General features: G+C 37.3%; 1 protein-coding gene across 2 annotated transcripts in view; it reads left to right on the forward strand.

Moving 5' to 3' along the window:
- The first annotated feature begins 32 nt into the window (after positions 1-32).
- SAG (S-antigen visual arrestin) overlaps positions 33-18,074 on the forward strand; it is a 29,287-nt gene continuing 11,245 nt past the window's right edge. The window contains exons 1-13 of one of the 2 annotated variants that reach the window (XM_088132402.1): positions 33-814; positions 1,572-7,613; positions 9,472-9,532; positions 9,612-9,656; positions 11,520-11,713; positions 12,548-12,607; positions 13,653-13,720; positions 14,295-14,430; positions 14,601-14,685; positions 15,514-15,586; positions 16,257-16,394; positions 16,801-16,878; positions 17,580-17,603. In XM_088132402.1, the coding sequence (XP_087988528.1) occupies positions 7,503-7,613; positions 9,472-9,532; positions 9,612-9,656; positions 11,520-11,713; positions 12,548-12,607; positions 13,653-13,720; positions 14,295-14,430; positions 14,601-14,685; positions 15,514-15,586; positions 16,257-16,394; positions 16,801-16,878; positions 17,580-17,603 (1,073 nt within the window). In that variant the 5' untranslated portion in view covers positions 33-814; positions 1,572-7,502. The remainder of the gene's footprint in view (positions 815-1,571; positions 7,614-9,471; positions 9,533-9,611; positions 9,657-11,519; positions 11,714-12,547; positions 12,608-13,652; positions 13,721-14,294; positions 14,431-14,600; positions 14,686-15,513; positions 15,587-16,256; positions 16,395-16,800; positions 16,879-17,579; positions 17,604-18,074) is intronic. The other variant, XR_015794469.1, reaches the window with a different exon arrangement.

Below are 18,074 nucleotides of genomic sequence, written 5' to 3' on the forward strand. Positions count from 1 at the left end.
GCTGGCAAATCCGTATCATTTGCCTCTGACTTAAATGTGCAATATTCTTTCTGTGTTGGAGCTCTCTCTTTCTCTGCCATGGAACAGGCTTGGGGGCCTGTAACCTTTGGTGGTTAAATGCACAATATGGTTTGAGGAGAATTAATTTGTGGCATTGAACATTCATCCAGCCAAATACTTTTCCACATTCAGTGGGCTGTGATACAAGCCACCAGCGTTAAATTGCCTTTTAATTTGCACTTTAATTTTTCTTCCTTCCACAACTTGTTTTGTATTGCTTGTATTGGAGGGCAGGTGAGCAGGATTCTTTTGGGTGTGGGGTCTCATTAGAAGACCCCTTCATTTTAACAACTTATGCAGAGAAAAATGGAAAGTACATGGGACAAACTTTATTTATTGTACTAATCTGTCCATTAGTACTTGACTGATTATAAATAAACCAGTATCCTGCTTCTAATTCTGCATTGCTTTTCCTTATTTTTTTTAATCTGCTTTGGGTACAGACATAGGGATGAGAAGAGAGAAGCAGTTTGAAGAGAAGACTAAAGGCTCTCTATAAAGTTGCAACTGCAAATATACTTGCAAAACCTACAGTGGGATGCTGGGGCAGAGGGAAGAAGGCATCTGTAAAAAAGGGCCAGCAGTACTGTGGGGACAATAAGAAACAGTATTGAAAATGGACGTGCCAATATTGTAATGCCCTTACATTAATCAGTAGTGTGACTGCACTACTGTTCTGGTTGCTGCACCTCAAAAAGGATATAGTGGAGCTGGAAGTGGTTCATAGGACTAAGATGATCGAGGTGCTGGAAAGGTAAGGAACGGAAAGGAAAGGAAAGGAAAGGTGATATTTGGGGTTTTTTAGTCTAGAAAAGGCAAATAGGAGGGGACATGATTATGATTATAAAATTATGCATAGTGTGGATAATGTGGACAAAGGGAAGCTATTTTCCCCTTCCCAAAATACTAGAACCAGAGGTCGCCCTATGAAAATGAATCCTGGAAGAATTAGGACAGACAAAACTTTTTTTTTTTTTTTTTACACAAAACAAACTTTGGAAATTGCTACTACAAGAAATTTTGCTGGTTATCAGCTTGGCTGGCTTCAAAAAAAGGGTTGGACCAATTCATGGAAGTCCTGGGGATCGATGGCTATTAGCCTCGATGAAAGAGCGTCTGCCTCTGCAGGCCATCTGCTGAGAGATTAGTGGGTTTCCTTGTCTGGTTGGTTGGCCACTGTGAGAACAGACTGCTGGACTCAATGGACTGGGGGGTCTGATTCAGTGGGGCTTTGCATATGTTCTTATGTTCTAGGAACATCTTTAGAATGTTCATATCAGCAACAGGATTTGCTGTCTACTGTAGTTTATTTCTTCAGTGAGTCATTAGGTGGCAAAACCATTGCTACTGCTTGCAGTTCCCCTCCTCTGATATCAGCATATCAGAAAATGTCTTAGTGAGGAAAAGAGGTCATCAACTAAATACTTCATATGCTAAAAGGGGGAGAATTATACATGTACAATTACCAAAATTATTTAATTTTATTTATTTTCTCTTGTGTCTTACTACAGTCTTAACATTACTTCCAACTTGGCTTGCCCTGTGCCTTTCTAAACCCTTTGGTGATGCTTTCCTGATGAAAGGCTTGCTAAACTGGATATTTCCACATACTTCATATAAATGAATGGGAGCACAGCGGAACCAGTTGTAAACATACCTGATGATTTTAAAAGAGTGCCATCCATAATAGAGGGTTAAACATGAAATCTGATCGGTGTAAACATAGTTGGGGCAATGGCTTCTGTAGGCTCCCACAATATTACTTTTGTGTGTTTTCAATTTAAAACATTGTCTTTCTTTAACATGCAGCTTCAGGAGGAGAATAGAGAAATATGTTGGTTTTTCTCATTTAGCCAAAGGATTTTTTAAAATGTTATTTTACATTTGTTCAGATGAACCATGCTACTACTGAGCAATGAAGTTTAGTGAGTTAGAGGTGTTGTTCTCCTCCCAGAGCAGAAATCTTTATTTTGTAGTCTGCCTAAACCTTATAGGGCATCCCAGATCTCCTTCAAAAGTTGTCACTGGATTATAATTGTTAAGATGACAGCTGGAGAAAATTATGAAATCCTTGGAAAGTAATTACAGTTATTTATTCAATCAAAATTTGCTTTATCTTGACCTGACTCCCAAAATGTGCAACTTCTTGTCCTAGAGTAAAAGAACGCTCTTTGGTTCTTTATCTTTTAGTGTTAGTAGCTGCTTTTTCCAAGTTATCCCATAGTGTGCTATGAAAACTAATAACATCTATAATGTGAAACTTAATGGTCTTAGGAGGGGGACATTGACATTTAATAGCATTTCATGAACATATATTGCTCTGGACCGTGCTTTACTCATAAGAACTGCAGCATTTTCATGTCTCTCCAGAAAGAAATCCTGAGAATTCTGTCTTGAGTTTCTTCATATACATGGTAACTGATATAATTTTAGTACTAGTCAAACTTTTGCATCTGTTTGAAATAATTTAATGCCTTATATGCCAAAAATGTTTTGGCATGTATGCCTGGCAAAGAAAAGAGATGTCTTCCATATGCCCCACTGACCTCAAGAATATATGCCCATGACAGATTCTGATGCTGAATCAGTGAGATGAAGGCTTATCCAAGATTATGCTTAGTCTCCATAGAAGAACACTGTAGGTGTTGTGTAATACGTGAGTTTACACAACTCATGTATTACACAATGTTTAGTCAGATGCCCTGAATGATACAAAACAACACAAGTGCTTTTCATGAAATACAAAATCCACAGCGTGGCAATATTTTCTAGGAGCAATGAAAATGCTATAAAAAAGGTGCAAGCTTTTTAGTTCCCCAAGACAGACTAGGTGTTGCAAAATAATGAAGAAAGCATGTCTTCTTCGTTCTTATAGTTTTCATTATTACAGTTTAGGTTTGCTCTGAAATTTAAAATTCCAACAAATATTCAATTATACATTACATCATAGGGAAAAGAAACATTGATACCAATAATTATGGAATCATGATTCTATAGCTCAGTTTGTCTTCTCTTAGGTAAATGCTGAGAGCAAAAGTAAAGAACATACACATATTTGCTCCCAAAATGGTAACTCAATATACCAGCTGCACTGGCTCCAAATTGGCTTCCGGGTGCAACGCAAGGTGTTGGTTGTCGCCTTTAAAGCCTTGCATGGCATAGGATGGGTTACGTGAGAGATTGCTTTTCTCCAGGGTATGTGCCTGCCCCACACACTCTGATAGGGAGAGTGCACTTCAGGGCCTTTAATTGAAACTGCCATCTTGTGGGAGCCAGAAGATGCTCCTTTTTGGTGAAGGCCCCTGTCTTATAGAATGACCTTCCTCCTGACGTATGATTGGCCCAGACCCTGCTGGTTTCTCTAGGTTGCTGGTTGACCCTGCCCAGACCTGGCTGTTTCTCTGGACCTTTGCTTTGTGAAGTACTGTACTGGAGTCCCAGATGGTGTTAAAGGCTGTTTGGATTGCTATTTTATTATTTTATTGCTTCATTACTTTCTGTAGGTACATGTATTGTGGTTTTGTATTCTTTTAGTTAGGTTTTATTGATTTTTTTTAAGAGTCCCTTGGTTGAGTTGGGCAATCATATAAATGTTTTAAATAAATAAATACCATTGCTAGTTGCTAAGAAGCAATGACTTAAGTCATTAAGTCTTTTTTGGGAGAAATTAAAATTGCAGCTATTGAGTATAACTGATGTTTTTGTTGTTGTTCAGCCACATTATGGTTGAATTATAGCTTGTTTAAAGTACTATAAACAATCTTGGAATAAAATGTTGATGCAAAAGATTTTCCCCTGAGCTCTTCCTATCCATTGTAATGTCTGTGCATTGAAGATGCTTTAAAGTAGCATATATAATTGCTACTTTAGCACATTTATTCCATTTTTCAGTATACAACAAGTTGTCAGTAATAAAGAAGCAATCTGTGTCTTTCTCTTTTGTTTAATTGTTAGGGTTGTTTTAACTTCATAACACATTATTTGAACTTTCATTACATATTTGTTTCATTTCCCACACCTGGAATATAATAAGTAACCATATTAAGAGGTACACAAGCAGTCATGCATATATACCCCTGTACTATGTTGTCCAAGAAAAAGAGGAAAATTGATTTTCTTGTACAAACCTATGCATACATTTTAGCAAACTTTATGTGACTGCATTTTAAATGTATATTTATAAGGAAATGCTAATCAAATCAATTTTATACAAATACCAGTTTCCTAACTAACTCTGCAATCTTAAGCATGTTTCTCTGTGTATAAAGAGCCATGACTATGGTGTAATTTTGAGTAAATTGTACTGTCAGTCATTCAGCTGATTGCTAACCTTCAAAGGGAGAATGGTAAGGGACTGAAGCAGCATAGAAAAGTTAATAGATTTAAATGTTGAGATAAAAGGGAGCAACAGCAAAATATAGTGAAATAGCTATATTGTAAACAATGGGCTGTTTAAAAGGAATTAAGGGCCCAGAGACTCTGCAGAATCCACCAAGATATTGATAATTGAAATCCTTTAAAAATGTTTGCCAAAAGGCTGGGTCCTGAGTCATTAAAGGCTTTATAGAGATGGGCACATTATATATCAGCACTCTAAATAAGGCCTGGGAGCTCACAGGCAAGCAGTGCAGCTCTTTCAGAACAGTATAACCTAGTCCTATTTAGTTGCCCCTCTTAACAATCTGGGTCCATTCCGTACCACCAGTTGCAGCTTCCAGATCGCATTCCAGATAATCCTGTAGAATGCATTGCAGTAATCCAAGTGTGAAATTACTAAAGCAGGGATCACTGAAACTAAATTGTTCAGGTAGGTTTGTGGCTGATGTACTTTTTGTCTCTGAGGCCACCTGTTCCTCTAATGACAGACTGGAATCAAGGAGCGCTACCAAGTTTGTGTCCATTCCTTCAAAGGTACTGCTATCTTGTCCTTCCTAATTCCATAATACCCATGTCATTTCTATTCAGCTTCGGTCTTACAATACTTGAAAACTAGTATGTGTTCACAATGTCCTATGAAGAGGTAACATGCACAGGGCTGGATCTGGAAAGATACACCTGTCTATCATGATGGATGTCTTGTAACTGGATGTTTAAAATCCTATTCTTAGAAAAATTATAGGATTTTTCAACTAGGGAAGGGGTTCCTATCAGTGATACATATACAAGTCTGCAGACTGTGCACATAAAGATATATTGAGTTACACAAGCAGTAATAGACAATGCTTTAGCTTCTTAGTAGACCAGGATGAATCTCAGCCCTAATAAGGACAAGATGAGGAAGAGGTTTAAAATAAAGCTGCTTTCAATAACCTCATTAAATCCTCTGTGTGTTGTCTCTGCTTTATGAAATTGGAAAGGTTGACACTGTAGAATTTAGGATAGCCTCGCCTAAGCACCAAATCTGATTTTCAGAGCTGCTACAAATTGCCATCCTGGCATCTAAAGGAGGTAATGCTTCACTGGCAGCAAGGAAGACCAAGGGTTTGGGGGGTTTTTTCCTGCCTGGATCATGCAAACTTGTACTTTGGGATAGATTTCTATTTTACAGGTCCTGGAACTTTCTGTTTTCTGGTATTGCTGGGGCATTTGGAACATTTACAGGTACTTTTTTTTTCTTGCAGATTTGGCCACTGCGTTCCTAGGCAACCTAAATATCAGTATGACCGGTTGAATTAAGTGAAACATAATTCTAAGAGAATGTACATATCGTTACTCTGTACATTTCTTGTTCCTGATTTCTCCAGTGCGTCAATCCTGATGCTAAACATATCGTGTAACTTATTTCAGAGTGCAAGAATTGCATAAGAAATCTTGTCAGTTATTCAACAATATTATTTCCACTTTGGGAAAATTAGAACTAATATGTCACTGTAACTGTAGAAAGCATTTTAAAAATGCACTGATGGTTCATCATTGGTCTGCATCCCCAAGACTGAGGTAAACAGCTGGAAGCCATTCTTATTGGCATAACAATGAGATGTATTGTAGTTATTGAAAAAGAGAGAGAGAATATTAATAATTGAAAAATAAATCTTCCTAATAACTTCTTTAGGGGAAAAAATGGGATGAGCAATACATGTTGTTGCTTTTTTAAAAGTCCAAATTCTTGAACCTAAAACAGTAAGGTATGGCAACAATATGTTGTTAATTTATCAACTTCAGTTTAATCAATAGAGCTATAATTGAAAGATGTGATCAAAATTGTTGCCCTGAGTTTTGTATTTCTTATTCAGAACTTTTTGAAATGTAAGGCAAATCAGCAGAAATATGGGATGCTACACAACTATCTAGACTACAATGAATTCCCAATACTTAATTTAAATCATTGAGATTTTGCTAGAAGCAAGGTATTTTAGAACTGAAAATACCTATTGTCTCATATAGGACTGAGTTCAATCTGACTGAATCTGAATTAATTGGAGTTTGACTCCAATGTCTGCAGTGATCTAAAGAGGCAAACTAAATGCACACCAACTTTTGAGCAGAAAGTAAGGCACTGAGGAGAAATGTCATAGTATTTTGATTTTTTTTTCCTAATAAACTTTTGAAAAACTGTAATAACACCAAGTAGAGTGCTAAGAATCTTTCTGAGAGGATCTGAACTGGGATACTGTTTGTTAGCCTCCAGTTATATTCTCCTTATATATTAGTATAACAAATGAAAATTATAACATCTTGCAAACCTCCAATGTCCTATCCTTATGGAAGACATGGATAGTAACCCTTGCAGAAACTTCTCATTGTAAAAAAAAAATGAAGAAGTGCAAATCGATATATTAAATAACTATGAAATCTCACTAATATCTTACACTGACATCAGGAACACAATAATCAGTAATCCTAGAGTAAGAGTTTAGTGTACATTTTACTTATATCTGCTGTAAAAGAGGTCGGAAATCATTCTTTTTCTGTATTTCTAATTTTTTTTTAATCTTTCTGCACTTCTGTTCCTCTTTCTCTTTATTCTTTCTTTTCTTTACTCTTTTTCTTGATTATTAATTCTTGTTAGTTTTTATTTTTCTGTTTTAAAATTTAATAAAGTTATTATAAAAAAAAGGAACACAACATTTCTGAATATAAAGATGGAAGGCACAGAAAGGAAGTGTATTATGTACAAGGAGCTACCTACTGGATAATGTCTATGGCTTTCACTTTAAGCCACTTCTTCCTCACTCTGTTGCCTTTCAAATATGATGGAGAATTCAGAAAGAAATTAGAGAAGCTGAAGTCCAGGACATTTAGAGGGCTAATCCAATGGGCAAATTCCTAAATTTGGGATTAATAGGCAATTGTGCGATGCTTCAGACAACATTATTTAAAATGTTTAAATTCAAATTCAAAGCTTGTTGATCTTACAGTTTGCCTATTCATTGCCTGGTGCTGGTCTAAAGATTTCTTGAGGTAGGAACATTTCATCCTTACCAGGTCACATAAGCAGAGCGATGAGCTGCACTGACACTTCAAGGCATCACTCGATTTCCGAAATCTCTGTGAAGCATGTCAGACCCACTAAAAGGCATGTTATCTACAGGAAGACATCACATGACAAAGCTGTAAGTATTTAGCATTAAACTACTATCTAGCTGTAAGTATGTGAGACTGAGAGTCTTGAGATATACTTGCCTCTTTAATGGCCAAACTACAGTGACACTGAGGGCATATCTGCCTTGCATTTTCAAGCAGCATTTCTCCTCTGCTTGTGAAATCTAAACCAGCTTTAAAAAAAACTGTCCAGATTGAGATTGTTTGGCCACATCTTGAAGAGGATTCAATTTGGACTGTAGCTACCATGTCCTCCCATTAGGTAATTCCCCTGCTGCTGTGTCTTCCCAACTCTGTTCCTTTCTCTTACCTCCCTATTCTTCCTGGGTTGCTTTTTTTAAAAAATAAGTAACCCTTGTACCACAAGTGATTGCAGAAACAATTAAATGGTGTACCATGGACTTAATTTTTAAAAAGCCTAAGGAAAAATCAGAAAGTCAGTGAAAGCAAAATAATAATTTAAAAAAAAACCAAAATTTTAAAATTTAATTAATTAATTAACAAATTAAATTTCTGCTAAAATTTAAACAGAGAATATTCTGCATCTGAAATAGTACTCTGACTACCACACCATTGAGATAACGTTGTCACCGAGACAGCAAATGACTTTCTTGAAATGCTTTCAAAATGAGGTGAAGAGACATGCTTTCCTCCGCAAAGTAACCAGGGAACTGCTTCGGTCAGCCGGTAATGAAATAAAGTTGCAGCAGCCCAAACTGACAGGAGCACATGACTTCATATAACAGCAAACAGCACTTTAAAGCAGTGTTTCTCAACCTCAGCAACTTTAAAATGTATAGACTTCAGCTCCCAGAGTCCCCCCAGCCAGCATGGGGAAATTCTGGAAGTTGAAGTCCACATATCTTAAAGTTGCTGAGGTTGAGAAACATTGCTATAAACTGCAGTAGAAAAACACATTCAGAGATTGCATTTCCAATGGAAAAATGGTAAATGAATTACATTGTCCATTCCCGCCCTCAAAATATGGTTGTTCTAGTGATGGGGAAGCTAGACAGTACCATTAAGAACTATGGCAGAATCTACATCACTTAGACACACCTCAAAATCTTAGGGTTAGTATAGTGTTTTTCAAACTTGGCATGCTGGCTGGGAAATTCTGGGAGTTGAAATCCACACATCTTAAAGTTGTCAAGTCTGAAAAACACTGAGTTAGTAGATGTAGAAGGGAGTTATTTTCATAGCAACTGGGGTCAATTAAGGCTTGTTAATAGGAATGCTGGCATAGGCCATCTATCTTCACCTCAACGTCCAGGGAGAGAAATATTAAACTTCTCCACATGTTTAATATTTGACACTCATCTCCAACCCTAAAATGTATTGTAAAAACTAATATACTAAATATATATTTAGCCTCCCATGTAGTTTGGCCCCAAGTGGAAAACAAAGTTTGTTGCAGTCAATCCACTCAAGTAGCTTCTGTTGTCTTGTCAAATGCATAATCAAAGCCCATTGTGCATTGTTTATACTTTAAAGGAAAATGCTGACTAATGGAAAAGTAAAAACATAATTTAGGAGATACAACCATTCTGAGCTAGACAAACTCAACTCTCAAAATGTATTTCTATATAATTGATTTAAATGTAAGAGGCCCTTCCCTTCCAGTTTTACATCTGGACAACCAAAGTTTTATTGCATTTCAACTCACAACTGATTAAGAGGTCTTTTTCAACTGGTTACTATTTTAATTTACATTATTAGCCATACTGAGTTTGTAGAGCAAAGCCCAGGTATAAATGTATCAAATAAAGAAAGATATCTAGACTGCCTTCTTAACTTTTATTTGATACCAACCATGATGGTATAGCATCCTTAAATTGATTTATTGAACTGTAGTTTTCAATCCTACAGGTTACAATCTACTTAGGAAAGCGAGATTTCATTGATCATGTGGAACATGTGGAACCTGTGGGTGAGTCCAAGTTACAACTTTCTTCTGTGATCTTTTTATAAAGCTTGAGTGGTTTATTATTATCTCTTCTTCATTATAGATGGTGTTGTATTGGTGGATCCTGATATTGTGAAGGAGAAAAAAGGTCAGAAGGCTTAATCACTACTTAACGTACTTAAAGTATTATTAATATGATGATTTAAAATTAGAATGACTCCAGATTTGTGTCAGCTGATCTCCGTCAGCAAAAGCTGGTCATGAGTTATATTTCTGAAGGTGCATAAGAACTTTGTTATGGAAGAGGATCTATAATCATTCTAGTCTCAAATTTATTTTATTTTTATTTATTTAATAGACTTGTCCTCGCCCATCTCCCCACAACGGGGGACTCTGGGCAGTTTACAACAAACTAAAATCAGAAATACAATTAAAAGTTATAAAAACCAAACATTACAAAGATAAAAAGGCTAAAAAAATCCAAGAGGCCGATAGGGGCCACACCAGGCCACTAAGGGGCCAGCCAAACCCATTTCTGATATCCTCCCTCCCCGCCCCAAGCCAAATGGCAGAGCCAGGTCTGCAAATCCCTCCGAAAGGCCTGGAGTGAGGGGGCCTGTCTCACCTCCTAACTAAATGTTACCTTAATCAGTAATTCATTAGACAGTAATCAGTAATAAGTTAGATCTCCTCACTGCTAAACTCCAGACAGCCACCAGATGGCAGGAAAGAATTAGCAGGTGTTTCTAAACTCTTTGCTGCCATCTAATGGTCATCTGGAGTTTATCCCCTGATTCGGAAGGCTTATATCAGTGCTAAATGCTTCAGACTGCCAGGTTTACCCATTCTGCTCCCACATGAAAGTTGGAAATTCCTTAATGAAACTGGGGCTCAAAGCAAAACAACTACAATTGTTCAGTTCAATCTCAAAAACTGAAGTTACACAGGCTAAGTCATAACATGGCATATTTGATTTGGATAAGTTTGATGTATTTATCCATCCATTGTAGTTTGTAAAAACATGATTTATGTCTCAGCATTATCAGTGAACCAGCCAATTGTGGCTGATTCAACAAATTTTGATTCACTTATCAAGATTTAACTTAATTTATAAAACAGGTCAATGCATAATGAAGTAATTTAAATGACAATAGTGGGCCAGTACAGATGCTAACTCATAATCAAATACCGCTCCATTCTGCCAGGAAAGAGCCAGTTTGGTCTAGTGGTTCAGGCACCAGGTTAGAAAGCAAGAGGCTGTGAGTTCCAGTCCGGCCTTAGGCATGAAATCCGGCTGGGTTACTTTGGGCCAGTAACTCTCTCTCAGCCCAACTCACCTCACAGGGTTGTTGTTGTGGGGAAAATAGGAGGAGGGAGTATTAGGTATATTTGCTGCCTTATTTATAAAAATAATAATTAGGTATATTTGCTGAGTTATTTATAAAAATAATATAAAGGTGGGATAAAAAAAATCTAAAAAAAACCCCTCTTACTGAGCAGATGCCTGCAATTTACTCCAGCTGAAGCTTCCAAATAATTTTCTCAGTGGACACATCCAGATACAATTATGTTGCTTCCTTGTTGAAAAGGACCATTGGTCCAACTCATCCTTTGTTATTGACATGAAGTAGCAGCCACCCTCTGCGGCTTCAAACAAGGGTCTTTCAGAGCTTTCCAGGAGATAGAATCTGGCAAAGTATATGCTTTATCGCTGAGCTGCTAATTGCAAATTATATCCTCTCTTCTACCTCACCTTCTCCTCATCCTGACATTTTACTTAAGAGAAAGTAATCAGTAACCACAGCCAGAAAATGAAACTGGCTTTTTCCATCCAACTTTTGTTGATATGGGCAAACGCAGTCCAGCTTTGGTTGCTGAATGCTGAACATGACCTTAGCTTTTAAGTGGTTACTTTCAAACTGATGAGTGGAGACTTTTCTACATAACTGGTGATATTTGTAGCTGATTTTAACATTTGGTGTCCGTAACGCTTTTTGTATGTTTTTCCCAGTATATGTGACGCTCACATGTGCTTTTCGTTATGGGCAAGAAGATATTGACATTATGGGCCTGACTTTTCGAAAGGATCTATACTTTCACAGAGTACAGATTTATCCATCAGTAGACAAACAAGGACCTCTCACTAGCTTACAGGAAAGCCTGATAAATAAACTGGGGGGAAATGCATACCCTTTTGTGTTAACTGTGAGTATTCTGCATCATTATTCCTTTTGGTTCTTTTCCCAATTTGACAATTATGATATGGGGTGCTTAGAGGGTAGAATTAGAATATGTATTCACTTTTATTTTCCTTTAATATCCACTTTTTAAAATAGTAATAACTCAATCTCCTTCATATCTAGAATAAAGAATACAGCTTTTTACAATACATTTCCTCAGGTTGCAGATATATGATGAATTGTCTTGGCCAATTTAAGTATATGCATTCCTTTGTTTCTGGGTATATGCAACCTAGGTTCACTGATACATATTCACCCCAGGGCAAAAAAGCTGTTTTCTCCTATAGCAGCCTTCCCCAGCCTGATCCCTTCCAGGTGAACTGGACTACTATTCCTATTACAACCCAACAAGATTTGGGGAAGGCAGTCTTACCGTAAGGCTACATTTCATGCATTATGTGTCTAATAATACTGGGCTGGTGCAAATAAAAATATAATTCAAGAATAAGTCCTGAGTTTAAGAACACCTGGGTTTTTAAAAAGCATTTGCAAAAAAAGAACCTTGAAAGTTGTTTCCTGATTAATAGTGTCTTACAGCATCACCCAGGCCTCACTCAAGCAAGGTAAACCTGTCTTCATTAGTGACTTATCACCACAGTGATGGCTAGATGATGATAAATGACTCTGTAATAAATCACTGGTAATGAAATGGCCTGAGGCATTTTTGGAAAGTGGCGTGAAGGGGGCTTGGTCTTCTTTTTCGTTCCCTAGGACTGTTTGCTAGCATTGATACCAATGTGGCAGTGGAGGACATTGCAATTAGAATGCTTTATGTGCATTATTTTTTGTTCCCTTACAGTTTCCAGACTATCTGCCTTGCTCGGTCTGTCTGCAGCCAGCTCCCCATGAAGTTGAGAAGGTGAGAATTGAGGGGATGCATTGCACTGTTTTATATTAAGAAACAAGCTAACTAATATTGAAGGCCACAAAGTGCAACCACTGCCAAAGCAGAGAAGAAATCTCTAATTCCTGGAAATGTGACATGATGCCCTTTGGTGGACCTTTGCTTGCAAGGGAACTCTAGTAGATGTGATCATATAGAATAAGAAACAGAGGACAAGAGTGCTTCTAAATGCACAGCTCTTAGTACTGCTATTCAAAAGACATTGCATCAGTTCCATCTTTTCCTCCTTAACAGGTTTTTGATGCTAAGAAAAAAATCCAGAGAATTACTAGGAAAAAGTGTGAATGACAATGTCTAGATCTTGTCTGGACCTTCTGTAAACCTCCATGAGTTATTGCACAATACAAACCTCTACAAAAAATATCTGAAGGATCAGTCTTCCTTAAGAATACTACTGCATTTGCAGATCTAAAGGAAAAAATCTAGGATTTAAGCTACCATACAAGACTTCAATTATTTTATCTTCTGGTTGCAAATACTCCTCTCAATCTTTTTCCAAAGGGGGAGGCATATGTTTGAATTGGGCTCAAAAGAACACCAGTATTTATTAAAGTAGTTCAAAACCAAAGAAATAAATAGTATTGTTGTGAGTGAGCAACTGTGTTCGTATGTGAGAAAGAACTATACCTGTCCTTGTTCTCCAAAACAATGATGGTGGAATAAAGCAGGACAGTAATCCTCAAACAGTGATCCCCAACTGTGTCACCGACCAATAAGGTATATATGGAAAATAGTGAACTACCTTCACAAGTTTCTCTTTGGGGTTTTTTTTTCTAAGAGGGGAAAAGCGGGGACAGTAGGAGAGATATACAGAAAGTAAAACCAGAAAAATAGCATATATATATTTAGAAGAAAACATTAAGAATGAGTTTTATGTTGAAATTTGGGATGGACAGCTTTTGAGTCTCAAAATGTGAGTTCTTTCATATACAGATGTTTTATATACTCAGCAACAAGAACTTACTGCTTCATCTGTTTCTCACTCCATCTTTTCCTATAGTGCTGTGGAGTGGATTTTGAGGTCAAAGCGTTCTCTACAGAAGATCCGGAAGAAAGGATTCTCAAGAGGTAACATCTTGTTAGTTTGAAAAGAATTTGACTGAAACTGGAAAAGCTGAGCAACGGGTTGATAAACCTTATTTTTTATTCAACTCCCAGAATCTCCGTTCAGGAGATGAATGTGAAAAAACATGAAACATGACATTTGTAAAAAGGAAACATACTGGATAAAATAAAAGGCCTTGTTCTAGCCCCCTTATTGTTTTGGTTACCCTTTTCTACACCTTTTCCGTCTCAACCTCTTTTAAGGTATGCAACCCGAACTGTATGTGAGATACAGCCTTGAATATGTATGAGCAAGGAAGGAAGTCGATATGTTCCCTTTCCTGCTGGACAGAAAGATCAGCAACATTGCTGTTACTTTGCATGTAACTCAGGGTGCTCTGTCTTGTATCCACAGATCCTACAACACTGCAGACAGTGACTGATATTTTATTATAGAACGATAAAGATCCTGTCAATCACTGTCTGCTACCCAGATACCGTCTTCATCCTCTGGGGTTTTGTGGCTTCCATCATTACTAATAATGGTCTAGAGTTTAATTACTTATGCTTTGGGTTCAGTCTGATTTCTGTCCCTTAGACATTCTGTACGCCTGCTGATACGCAAAGTCCAATATGCTCCAGAAGTACCAGGGCCCCAGCCTCATGCAGAGACCACCTGGCAGTTTTTCCTGTCCAAGAAGCCATTGCACTTGAAAGCATGCCTCAGCAAAGAGGTGAGGTGTTCTTGGCTTGCTAATATGATAAAGTCTTCCACTGATATTCAGGAGATATAGACAAGACACAATGGTTTTGTTTCTGACCATGCAACTGCACAAAACTAGATGTAGAAAATTAAAGTTACTGTGTGATGAAGCTTTTTGCTAAGCTAATCTAATTCTTCCAGGTGTTCTACCATGGTGAACCAATCCCTGTTACAGTGACAGTGATCAATAATACAGAAAAAATGGTTAAGAAGATCAGTGTGTCAGGTACAATACTAATTTTGACAAACACGCAAGATGTCAGCCCTCTTGTTATCTCCTATTCTGTTGGATTGCAATTCCCATTCTGTCCCCACCCCCCAGTATTGGCTTAATAAAGAACAGTGATTGAAAGGGTTGCAATAACCATATTTTCTCACTATAAATGGATTCTGTAATGGGCTGTAAGAGTAACCTTGAGGAACAGGAGGAAGAGCCGCAACCAAGACGACAGTCTGAGGCAGAACTGTAATTTGAGAAAGCATCTTAGACTTTACCTTTCCTAGTTCTCTTGAAGATAAAGGGAGGGAGGGGGGAGATGCATTCAAACTTGTAAGATTCTGTTAATGTAACCTTATAATAAAAGTAGTATTAGCATTCATAACTTTGGTTTCCTAGCCTGCTGTACCTTGAAGGACTGACAGATTCAGATTGATAGGAACTATTTATATTGTATTTAAAAAGATTTTAAAAATCCCTTGAGTTGAGCTCAGCTCTACTAGCATATCCATGTAGAGTATTTGGCAATAATATGGAAATTGTTTGCCTCTGTCTTCTTTCTGGTGACGATGATCTGGGATTTCCTAGAGATTTCCCATCCCCCCCCCCCTTTTTTTAAGATCAGCCAATGTCATCTAAACGTTACACGTTATCCCCATTCTGCCAAAGCAAAATAATTATCCTTCTGTAAGAAAGGTCTGTTTGAACCACAAAAAGAAGCAATAGCTGCGTAATATCCTTGAACTTACTGAGGATAGTGCTGAAAAATATCCTAGACCCCATTCTTCTTTCTGTTATTTGATTACGTGATAATTTGCTATCTCATTCCCTCTTTAGTGGAACAAGTTGCCAATGTGGTATTATACTCCAGTGACTTCTATACCAAGACAGTGGCTCTGGAAGAGTCAGAGTAAGTGCACTATGCTTTAGGCTCCTTTGCCCTGTTGTTGCTGTTGTTGTTTTCTGTTGCAGTCTGTTAACTGTTTGGCTCTGGAATACAGAGATTAAGAACTTTATATTAATTGGGGTCACATATCTAGGGCTACCATAACGGGGGTGCAAAACCCCAGATGACTATGGGATGGCAGCAAAGAGATATTTGTTGCCATTTCATGGTTATCTGAATTTTTGCAGCCCAGATATGATAGCCCAACCCATATTATCCCTTCCCATGGTTTGTTTTAACTATAACATATTGAATAAACCAAAATGCCCTGATTCATATATAATGCAATGCTAAGTTATAAATTACGGTTTACAAAGCAGTGGCTGAATTCATTCATTATACTAAGCCAGAGTAGAACAATTCTGCTCTGCTCAGAGCAGAGCAGAGCAGAGCAGAGCAGAGCAGAGCAGAGCATCACACATTTTAGTCTGATGTGTGAACACAGCATTGTATGGTTTCTTGATTTCTTTCTGGCTGTACTAAGATTTTGTTCCTCATTATTAAAAGGCCTGCCTCATCCTCCCTCAACAGTGGCCTCTGAAGCTTTGTCTTACTTGGCCAAGATTGGCTGGGAAAGGATGGCCAAAACTCATTCTTTCAGAATGGATCTAAAATTGTATTCTTTCTCTTTCAGGGAAAAGGTGCAACCAAACAGCAACCTTACAAAGACAATGACTGTTCTTCCTTTGTTGGCAAACAATCGAGTGAAGAAGGGCATAGCGCTAGATGGGAAACTAAAGGACGAGGACACTAACCTGGCTTCTAGTACTATGTAAGTCCAAAATGGAACACTATGACTGAACAGGAAGTATAGAAAGACAGTTTTGTTTTATATTCAGTCACTCTCCCTTCACCCCAGATTGGTACCCTCCAAATATTTTAGGATTTTTACTGTCAAAATTTCCTGCTAATATTAGAATGCTAGTAATTTTATTTCAAACAAATCCAAAAGCAGCACGGTGATGAATGCTGTGTTAAGCAGTAAATTCAACTGTGGGAGGGTCTGATATACTTAAGTGAACTAAGGCTGAGATCTTTCCAGAATGAGTTCCTAAAAATGGGGAAATATTAACATGGGATATGAGAATATGTTACACTAATCGAAACAGCTATGCTAGGAAAATATTTTTTAGCAAATGGTGCAATGACACAGTGTTGTTGTTTTTTAATTCCAACAGTATAAAAGATGGAATAGACAGGACAGTTCTAGGGATCCTGGTTGCTTACAAAATCAAGGTGAAGCTTACTGTCTCAGGGTAAGAGCAATCAGAGTTTGTATGGTATAATTACAAGTATTTTTGATGTTCTTTTCTTTTATGAAATGAAAATGAAAGGGGGGAGTTAATGTGTAGTAGATTGCATGAGCAATTTTAAACAGCCTTTTCAAGTTCAATAAATTATAAAATGTCACTGGTTGCACAAAATTGTCTGAATATTATTATTTAAAGCAATATGTATTGTGAAGCCAGGTCAAATAGCTTAAGTATTCTTGCATGATGGTAGAAAGAGGTAATGCACAAATCTGCATTTCCCAATTTGGTGTTCTCCAGATGTGATGGTATTATGATTTCAGGCACTTCAACCATGGTGGTCAATACATGGTATAATGGATCAGGTACTGAAATAGAACCAAAGAGACACAGGTTCATCAACATTTAACAGCTAGATGATTTGGGGTCATTCAGCATTTCTTTAGCTTACCTCATAAAAATGCTGTTGTGGAGATTAAGTGGAAAATGTATTTTGTACGTTATCTTGCATTCCTAAACAAAGGATGGAATATACATCTAATGCATAAGTAAAATATAACTGAAGAACACCTGGTTGCTGGAAATGTTGGATTCTTCCAATGAACAATTCACCATTTGGGGTTGCATGTACACCCTTTAGTGCCTGATCGGTTTAGGAATATATGCTATGGGGTTTTACTGTACAGTATATGTTGTTTTTATTTTAGCCTGCTAGGAGATTTCACTTCCAGGTAAATCTATGAGATTTTCTCTTTGTAAACCTTCTCTCCTGTAATATCCATTCCAATTTTCAGACTCTTCTGAAAATGAAACTTCCTTTCTTTCCCCTATTGCTAAGCATCTATAAACTGCTCCCTGATGTTTTTTTTAATTGTTGGGAACATGTCTGAGTTTTCTCCCCTTCCCTGATGTGCAGTAGGTACTCCTTTTCTCAGTTTGCTATTTCTATTTTTTATTTGCTGTTTTTTAACCCTCATATATAAGCTGCCTAGTTACCTAGGTGACTGATGAAGCATACCATTTGAGAGAGATAAATGTTCTATGAAATGTGAGGCGCAGTTCCTGACAGAGGAACAATTTTTGCCTATAGCTCACTACAACTCTGATTTTGGTACGTACTGATATTTCCATATCAGGATGGTTAAAAAGGAGCCATTCTTTCTACTTCTTATGGATCATACACCTGAGGCTTTTACATAATA

This window comes from Python bivittatus, unplaced genomic scaffold, assembly GCF_059951505.1.
Source record: "Python bivittatus isolate LINGU-HERP-01145 unplaced genomic scaffold, Pbiv_v1 ctg000980_np1212, whole genome shotgun sequence".
In the NCBI taxonomy this organism is placed as follows: domain Eukaryota; kingdom Metazoa; phylum Chordata; class Lepidosauria; order Squamata; family Pythonidae; genus Python; species Python bivittatus.